Source organism: Phoenix dactylifera, chromosome 13, assembly GCF_009389715.1.
Source record: "Phoenix dactylifera cultivar Barhee BC4 chromosome 13, palm_55x_up_171113_PBpolish2nd_filt_p, whole genome shotgun sequence".
Lineage (NCBI taxonomy): Eukaryota > Viridiplantae > Streptophyta > Magnoliopsida > Arecales > Arecaceae > Phoenix > Phoenix dactylifera.
In genome coordinates, this window is record NC_052404.1 from 8,121,448 (window position 1) to 8,131,280 (window position 9,833).

The following is a 9,833-nucleotide window of genomic DNA, read 5'->3' on the forward strand; positions in this document are numbered from 1 at the left end:
GAATCAATGTGAAACTTTCTTGATGTGCAATTCTTCAGCTCCATTAGAGCTCGTCAGGGTCATGATCTATGATTAATGAGAAGCATCACATGTGGAGGGTCACAATTTCAAGTTCAAGCATTATTGCCAACGTTTCGTCTTTAGTGCTCGAATCAACAAGAAATCACAGTTACATGCAGAAAAGATCAATAGACCTAACGTTGTAGCACCTAACTTGCACTGACCTACTGTTGTCCATCAAGATCAACTGACACTGGACGTATGCATGTTTAATTTGACAAGAGAATTTAAGAGGAATTTGTACAAGCGCCAAAGCATATATTTTTCGTTTATTCATTTTTTATTTTTTTTCATAATTAAGAATGAAAAGATAGATCAGAAACCTTTAATTTATCTTAAGCTTTATCATCTTAGATTTTTTTTTTCCCGGCATTATACCCAGATAAATAGCTCTACATATATCATTTATAATTTATAAAGATCTCCGAGAATACCTCATATTTTTTTGAGGTAAATCGGAGGAAGTAAGAAACTTCCCCCTCTTCACGAAAAGAAAAGTTTACAACTTATTGACACCCCACGTCTACATTTGCAATCAGGACCGGCAATTCGGTCATTGGATTTTATGATAGACTGTGGTAGACTTTATGTCCTAAGACTCCAAGGTGTTATCTTGCTACTTGTCTATTAACGGAGTTCGATAGTGTTTGAATCAAATGTCAAAGTTTTAATTACCATGGGAAAAAAATCAAATATCAAGGCAAAATTGTCAATTGTCTTTCTCAAAAGGAAAAATCATCTTGCACTTAGATGTATTATTTGGCTGCATGGCGCGACCCAAAGAGCTCCATGAGCCTCCATTTTGTACACATGGAAATGGAATTCGCAGACACTCTGCATCTCCCTTCGAAATTATTGGAAAATCTTGTTCCTACGGCAATTGGTATATATAAATTAGTTAACAATTGAGGTTAGCAGGTGCTAATATTGGATTTTGAATAATCCTGTCTTTCACAGGCTCACCCACCAGAGCTGAACCTAGTCACGAGCGTATTCAACCATCAACATGATTAGGTGCTAAAAAAAAGTATCATGATGTAGTGGATGTGTATGTTATGCATGCATGAATATGATATAAATGCTCGGTGCATAGGCATATTCATCTGACATTTAGTACCTAATTACTTTCCTGCACTAGTCATTTCAATAAACTAGAATAAAGTGTACGCATGATTGATATGATAAGTTCATAAAACGTACCAGGCAAGAAGCTAAAATAGGCGTTTTGTTGTTGTGCTGTTTTATCTTCTCTAACGCACCATCCTTAGGATAGGTATGAACTATGAAGTTCCCGGTCTTTCCTGCTTGGGGAAATAGTTCTGGCACAGTGAGCTTTAAAGGCTGGTTGGGGTTGCATCTTTCGCATGAAAAAATGATTGATTTTTTTTTTCCTGATATTGACCATTCAATCTCCTCCTGCACAAACCTCAAAGCACACTAAGCATGTTCATTCATGCATAGATCTTGAATCGACCTATGGCACGATGCACCGGTGGATTTGATCGAAGGAGGGTGAATCCTTCTAAAGATATAAACCCTTTCTTTGCAAGCCTTGATGTTGCCCCTTTTATATAGCAGTTCACGGAGACCTCCAAATACAATACCCCTAATGCAATAATCGCTGGGACTGGATGGCCCAATGGGCTTTCTAGGGCTTAGTTTACAAGCATAAACCCTCGAATTAGGACATATAACTTAAAGGGGCTTTGGCTTGGGCTGGGGCCTGAGTCATACTCCATAAGCCCATTAAGCCTTTCCTTGGAAACTTCTGTCGGAACTAGTTAAAGTTGATACAACAACAAACAACAATCAACATTATGCTAAGGCTTGTTTTAAGAAGATCTAGGGCTATTCTATGTATGGTTTTCGCCTACTAAAATAGGTGATTGCGCATAACTGGGACGGCATTGAGTGGTTAAGCATTGCCTTTCAAACACCAGTGTTTAAGCATTGCTTTAGTGTGTTGGTGCCAATTGCCCATCTAGTTCTTATAGCCTATAAAAGCGGTATGGGATCCTTACAGAAGTTTTACCGTTTGCACGAACGTGAATGAAGATAAACAAGCTTTTCCTTTCTTCTACCTTGGCCTCGCCTCCTGTTGAGCAACAAGAAGCTTAGTAGGAAGGCTCGGCTTCATGTCCTTTTTTTTAAAAAAAAAAGAAAAGAAAAAAAAAAAAGGCTATCTTCATGTACGAAAGGACAAATTCCTTCCATTTGGAGACATTCTCCTTAACACACAGTTCTTTATGCACTAAAATAAGCTATTATGTGTCCATCTTCAAGCTTCCCACAAGGGCCTTGAATTAAAGATATTACAAAGTGGATGGAAAATCAAATAAATAACATGTTGATATGGTTATTTATTTTTCTTAAAAGTTAATGATTTTTATGTAAAATTAAATAGGATTACAAATAGAATCGGATATTCAGATACGGATCGGATAGTTGTCTATCCATATCCATGTCCATTTTTCTTTGATGGGTGTGGATACGGATGTGGATACCGATATTAGTCGGATGCTTAAATTTCTATCCATATTTGAATAGATTTAGATATGAAAATGAATTCGAACGAGTATCATTCGGTCCATTTGCTAGTCTTAGAATAGTTTCCTGCCATGGTGCAGACCGGGTTCGAGCTGGAAAATATAATTTCATAGTATATATAAAAAAAAAAAAAAGATTAGCCTGGGGCTTTGCATAGCTTTTCCTTGATGGGAGAAACAAAATAAAGCTAGGATCTGAATGCGTTCATGTAGTCACACTGTACATAAAAAAGTTAATAATCAGCTGGATTCATCTGGAACTGAAAGATAACCTCAGCCTCATAATTAATTTTTATGAAGGTCAAGTCACCAGGGCTTTTGGCTGAAATGGATGTGGCCTAAACAAGTACTTTTCTTATCTAACAATAGCATAACAATTTTTCTTCCTTTTTAAATTTGTTCTTCCCTCTTTACAGAGGGATTGGAAGCCACTGCTTTGAGGTTCCCTTTGTTCAATTGGCCAGCAGATCTTGACCAAGCCTACCACCTTGGTTACATGCTTATCTGAAAGCCTAATGCTTGCTCATGTGTCACATATGGTATTTGCCGAAACAGAAAATAACATGTCCCAAGATGAACTTCTTGAAGATAAATCAAACTATCAATAAAATAATGCATTTCTAATCCTTCTGGTGACTCGCCAAAGTTGTGAAATTGGGACATGATGGATTTGTTGAACAGAAATTCAATGTATGTGCGGAGATAATGTAAATTAAGTGCAGATGACTGCCCTCTGGTTGGTCACTACATCCTTGTTTCCTTGGCTGAAACACTTTTCAATTCTAAGTTGATTAGAATAACTTCTTCTACCAGCAAGTTATATGATGGTAGCTTTGACATCATTCTTATCTTCCTGGTTGTCTCTAGATTAAAGCCTCTTTCACTTCCTTTTTAAGTATTAATTAATTAAGAAGGATAGAGTGTTAAGACAAAGCAGTCTAGATTATCGCCTTCAATGACGAAACATCCCTAGAGTCTGAAAGGAATATAGTTAAAGCTGTGAGGAACAGCATTAGTTTATTGTTCATCTGATCCACATGCTGATTGGCTTGCAGGTTGCACAAAAATTTAAACAGGCAAGCCGGCACCATCTTTTCGCTTGGCCTCTTTCATGCAAATTCTTGATCAAACAACTAGTAATTATCTTAACCACGTCCAAGAGTTTATAGTCTCCACTTCTCTATTCACCAATTAAGTGAAGGTCTATATAAGTCTCTGTTCCATTTATCGTCATAAATCGACAACTTAAAGGAAAATGAAGTTCAGAAGTTCATATATGCAGACAATTATCCAGGGTAATTTTAAATCAAAGAAAGCCTTATTTGACAATATTTATGACCACAGTGAGGTTGCCTTTAAGGCAACATATATATTTGTACATACCAAGAATTACTTCGTCTCTTTTTATTTTTTTATTTTTTTTGATGAAATAGCTTCGCTCGCATAATTGCCAGTACAATCCAAATTCTTTGGAGCTGCTTCATTTGCATAGCATATAACTTGAGTCACTGCATTGGATCCCAGTGGTTTCGCGTTTTGCCCAACTAGTATATCTAACACATTGTCCACTGTAATACATGGTCTTCAGGTTTCCTTTGCTTTTACTTTCATAGTAATTATTTGGTTGTGTCACCCTAAGACAAGTGGAAAGAAGAAATGTGGTTGTAAATTAGTAATGAAAGAATAGTCTTGTTGGGTGGTTTTAGTCTCCTTGTTACCGAAGAGGAAGTTAGCAGAGGTTTATAATCTGGTTTAGTGAGAAGGGCCTAAGACCATAAAAAGGGAGAGGAGGTTTGGAATACATTATGATAGATGAAGAGGTTTCGGCATGATTTCAATCTATACGTGAGGGATGACGGATAACTGTGATCATCCATGAGAGAATAGGGATGATTGTGATGTCAGCTGAGAAAGAATTCACAGATTCTTGCGATCATCTTCTTTTCGTACGTTGCAAATTCAGAAGCGTTCTAATTATATAATATGCATGCATTAGATATGAATCTAATCATGCCAAGTTTTGGCATGTGATGAATTTGCTAATTAAATATTAAATGAATGCGTAGTGATAATGGATTTGAAGTCTTAAATATATAAATTAGCAGATGGCCCATGTCATTTGTCAGGATTCTTTGTTTATGTTTCCTTAGCTGTGATCATTGATATTTTACTCAAAGTTGATTAGAATAACTTGTGATAGAGGTTGCGGTTAAGATCACGTCAAAGCTCTTGTGTGGTGCACAAGAAGGTTTAATCTTCTTGCATCTTAAGCAGTAATTACATTAAGAACTCTGAAGTGAAATACATAAAGACGAGATTATTGCATCTAATCTGGATCCACTACTGAGGTCAACAAGTAAACCATCAAGAAACAAGCATTGTTTTGATCCTTGTTGCATTCATATGAATGGGTATACCTTACTCCTGGAAGAAGTGAAATGGGAGCGCCACCACCATAGCAGTGCTATGCTTCTACTGCACCAATTTCACAGAAACCAATTACTGTGGTCATTTTGGCTAATCCCCTTAAGCTCGTATTTTTTAACCTCTGCATTCACCTTTAAGGGAAGGGCTAATTTGTGCCTCTGCATCCATTCTCTTGTAACTGAAAGTGGAGATAATGGAACTTTAGAAATCAGACTTGAACAAACACATGTTTGCATTGACAAAGCATCAACAGCATTGATTAAAGCATTTTTTGAAGACTACTGAACTGAAAGCAACCTTCTATTTGCCAGTAGGAAGTAGCACTTTTCCTTTCTTTTTTTCCGATGAAAAACTACTTGGAGGCATCATTCTTTCATTCAAGAAACCGAATCAATACATCAAAAGGTGAAAAGATATAAAGCAGATCTTGCCAAAGTTGTGGAACTAGGGTTCGTCGAATCTCATTAGTGGTCTATTGGTGATGAAGCTTGACACGCTTTCAGTCTGAACAAACACTTAAAAGTCATCCTTTGTTTAATTACTTTATACCCCTTGTACCAATCAACTTATTGTTTTGCTACCTTTTCTTTTTCTTCTTCTTCTCTTTTTTTTTGATGTGAAACTATCTGCTACCCTTTCTTTTTCAATCAAGTCATTGATTTATTCCTGAAGAAAGGAAATAAAAAGTTCTGGCAGAAATCATTAGTTCTCGATTATTTGGTCTTTTGATCAAGTCTAGGAGAGGAAAAATAGTCCGGTCTCTCTCTCTCTCTCTCTCTCTCTCTCTGTGTGTGTGTGTGTGTGTAAGCGCGCGCGCGCGCGTTAGCTTATTCCGGATAAGAACTGCCACACCTTCATTCAAGTACCATTACTGTGCCATGCATCACGGTCCACGAACTACAGCAAACATATCAACCAGCAAAAGACGAAAAAGCATCACGCCACTGGTTTCTGTGAGGCATGTAGTTGGGACGTAAACATCCTCTGACTTTCTCACAGAAAAAAAAAAAGAAGAAAAAAAAAAGAAAAAAAAAATCCTCTGACCCTTATTTAAAAAATATAAGAAAAGTCATGCATCCATTTCAAACCACAAGATATCTACAAAAGCAATCCTCTAAGTCCCCTTAGATTCTCCTAAAGAATTTTGTGATTTTGCTAAGTCCATCTAACACCAAGCTCTCTTAAGGGCATTCCCTTTGATGCCACTCCATTCCCCCTATTGGATCTCTGTCCATAACCTCTTGAGACAAGACAGTTTCTACATAAAAAATGGCCCATCTCACTAACAAAATGAACTTTCTGTTCTTTCCATTCTCTGTTCAGTTAATATCCACGATTTATGCAAGTGTAATGTGCCTGAGTTTAGTGCAATCCCAAGTGAGAGTTCAGCAATATTTGCTGACCGAATAATGGCTGGTTCAGCAAGCTGCAGTGAGGGGCGTCAAACTGGTTGGAGAAGTTGGTGTAAATGAATGAATCGTTGCGTTTCTTTAAAGGGTTGTTTAAGAGACCATTGTTCTCCTCTGAGTGAATGTCCGACATTCTCTGGCGCTTTAAAGAGTTCCCAGCATTTGGAGCAGAGGGCTCTGCTTGGGAAAGCTGCTGAACTAAGTTGTTATTGCCACTGCTATTAACGTAGAGTTGGTTTGAGCTTGGCTGACCCATAAGGGAACCAGGGTCTGATGATCCTGGCATTTCAGGCTGGTTGTCGAGGAGGTGTGAGAATGAGGAGTAGTCTTCAAGAAATTCAGATATAGAGAAAGACTTGGGCAGCCTTAGAGGGTTCTGCTGTGTGATGTTTGTTGGGTTTGAATAGTAGTTGTCTTCGGGGCTCGAGTCGTCTTGTTCTTGATCGATTAGAGGCGGCACCGGTTCGAGATGGTTGCTCTTCTTGTAGATTCGGCAAAGGACCCAATCATCCAACTGCAATTGTAGGGAAACAGAGGAGTATCATCATTACATATGATTCAAGTTTGCAAATATAAAGTGAAGAACTTGCACTAGTTATTTCGAGCATCCATCCATATGAAGTTAGAGGTAATAACAGTAGATAACAGCAAAGCAAAAGCAGCAGCAGCAGAGCAACAACCACCCTTTAAACATCACAAATGTCTGAGTCCTGGTGGTAGGTGAGCTAAAATATGGAAAATAATTAATGAAAATTATCTATAATACACTGACTGATATTTTGGCCAGTAACTGATAAGAAACATCACTTGAAGTTCTTTTCATCAAACCAAAACTGAAAAAAATATATATGTTTTTAAAAAAACTGAGTGCATAACTGCATGTTAGCCTATTATTCCAATATCTTAATGGGTTAGAAAGCAATGAACTTGAGAACACATCCAATCTAGCTAATCAAGTAAGGGTTGTTCTTGTGTGATCAACATTTTGAAGGACATCCTTCCCACAAGGGTGATTTTGTCATTAAGGACTCGTTCGGTTAACTGGGTCAACAGAAAAATATAAAAATACTTTATATTTGGTTAGAGTTTTCAAAGAATAGGGATGAAAAAATAGCTTTTCTATAGAAATGAAATTTCTACATTTTATAAAAAAAAATCTACATGGAACATGAGAAAGTCCAATTCTCACTGGCTGAGAATTGAAATAATTTTAGTGCTCTTCAACTTCTAGATAGATTAGGGCAGTGTCTTTTTCTTTATTAAGAGTATAACAGATATTTTTACATAATTTTTATATAAAAAAGACAATCAGACATAAGCCACTATAAAATATGGACTTTTTCATGATCAATTAAACATAAAAAGTTATTTCTTTTTTTTTAAGAATCAACTTTTTAGAAAAAATATTCGGATGCGAGAAAATTCTTCCAATAAACCAAAGAAGTCGTAATATTCCCGAAGGCCAACCCTCATGATGTAGACCTAATTCAAAAAAAAAAAAAAAAAAAAAAGTATCTGGAAAGTATGAGAGCTGAAAGGGAAAAAAAAAAGAGTATGTAGAAGGTATGAGAGCTGAAAGGAAAGAATAAGAAAAGAAAATGGTTCCTCAAAATAGTAAGCGAAGGAAAAGTAGGATAGGATCACTTCCTTACCCTCATGGAAGAGTCTCTAATCCTCGTGGGCTTGTAGCTATTGCTGCTCTGAGCTTCAGCAAGGCGGTACTCATGCATGATCCAATTCGTCTTCAGTCCCTTAGGTGGCCTACCTTTGTAAAACACCAAGGCCTTCTTGACACCAATATTCCCATTGCCTCTGCTCATACGGATCGGCTTATCGGTCCCGGTCGCCTTCCAATACCCAGATGCAGCTGCCCTGTTTGGCCGCATACCGTTCGGGTACTTGCGGTCCCTCGGGCTAAAGAAGTACCACTCTCGATCACCAAACATCGCCTTAGCTGAAACAAATCGAGCATCAAAATCACCAAACCATGATGATCAAGAGAAACAGAAATAATGCCACAGAAGTACTACCACTAACCAGGAAGCTCCCATGGATCAAACTTGTAGATATCGACCTCGGCGATGATCGAAACAGGGCATGGCACCGAAGCTGCTTGGTTCCTCAGGTAGTGAACTATGAGCTCTTCGTCCGTCGGGTGGAACCGAAAGCCCGGCGGAAGCAGCGTAGGGTCCGACATGGCTCGAGAGCCAATGGATTGGGGTGGTCTGGCCGCTTCTTCTTTCTATCTTCGTTTGGGTCCGGAAGGATAAAAATATAGAAGAAGCCGAGATGAGAAAGGAGGGGGGCTGAAATTTTCGGGAGAGGAGGGTGGGGGTTGCTTTAGTAGTCGCAGGTTTTTGTCGTTTGTGGAAGAAGAAAGGAGAGATTTTTTGGACAAGGAAGGTATTGATGAGTCTCTCTAGGGGCAGTGTGGGGCTAACACGTGGAGTTCGTGCTTATCGATACGTTCCCACGTGTCGCGTGAGAAAAGGGGGAGCGCCCCCCCCCCCCCCCCCCCCCCTCCCCCCCGGCGCACCGGGAGGAGAGAAAGGCGACGACATTCCGATGACGTCATCTCCCAGGTGCTGCGGACACGTGTCGACCCGAGTGGGGGTCGCAGATCCGGACAGGTTGATGCGCTTCCGGATAATCCTGGCCGTCCACGTGACCGGGTCACTGTACGTACAGCTTAATCGATCGGACTCCGGCCTTGGATCCTTATCAGGGCCCCTCCGGTGACCGGGATTTTCTCGCCGACACGTAGACCATCGGATCAGTGGAATTCCTGGAGACGGTCAGAATTCAAGCACGACACTCCACTGGGAAAATTGGCGATCATGATGTGTAAGGGTCCTGATTGGGTAGTCCTCATCAATGAGCCAAAAACCAAGGTGGACTCTTCTTCGTGAAGGCAACAGAGTTAGCTGTCCAAAATGTAGACTTTAGCATTAATTCCACGGATCATCTTTATTCCATCTTTAATTCATCTAAGCACGCGAGTTAGGTTAGGTGGACAGTTGGGGGATAACTATGTTCCGTTGGTACAAACAGTGGTCAAAGTACCAAGATTGGGTCAACAAGACACGCGGTGACGAATGCCCTTCCCGCTGATCCCATGGAACACCGAACATCCACACGCACAGGGGTCGAACATGACATGTTGACGTCATGGTACGACATAGTTCTGGTTAATCGGACACGTTGCAGTTGATCATTCGCTGCATGTGATATGTTATGAAGTGTACGGCCCGGCTGACAGGTTCAAACTTCAAAGCGTGCATGGAGCTCTCCATGTCCCATCCAAAAAGCCGAGCTTTTGGTTTAGTTAATTTTATGTTGGTGTTAATCCATGTGGCTAAACTTGACACGCTCGGAGCTCTCGAGAAGTAAA

The 9,833-nt window shown here is 39.4% G+C and overlaps 1 protein-coding gene across 1 annotated transcript; it reads right to left on the bottom strand.

Annotated features, from left to right (window-relative positions):
* Positions 1-6,059: 6,059 nt before the first annotated feature.
* On the bottom strand, positions 6,060-8,768 carry LOC103709684 (NAC domain-containing protein 2-like). Its single transcript, XM_008795145.4, has 3 exons — positions 8,480-8,768; positions 8,095-8,396; positions 6,060-6,956 (listed from the first exon to the last, which is right to left on the bottom strand). Exons 1-3 carry the CDS (start codon positions 8,637-8,639, stop codon positions 6,396-6,398), a joined length of 1,023 nt encoding a protein of 340 aa, XP_008793367.1. The 5' UTR covers positions 8,640-8,768; the 3' UTR covers positions 6,060-6,395.
* Between the last annotated feature and the right edge of the window lie 1,065 nt (positions 8,769-9,833).

Excerpts from the sequence above, each read along its gene's own strand:
- LOC103709684 (XM_008795145.4), bottom strand. The coding sequence starts at position 8,639 with ATGTCGGACCCTACGCTGCTTCCGCCGGGCTTTCGGTTCCACCCGACG. Across the intron at positions 8,397-8,479 it reads TGATCCATGGGAGCTTCCTG|CTAAGGCGATGTTTGGTGAT; the intron begins GTTAGTGGTAGT and ends GATTTGTTTCAG. Across the intron at positions 6,957-8,094 it reads TTAGAGACTCTTCCATGAGG|TTGGATGATTGGGTCCTTTG; the intron begins GTAAGGAAGTGA and ends CTACAATTGCAG.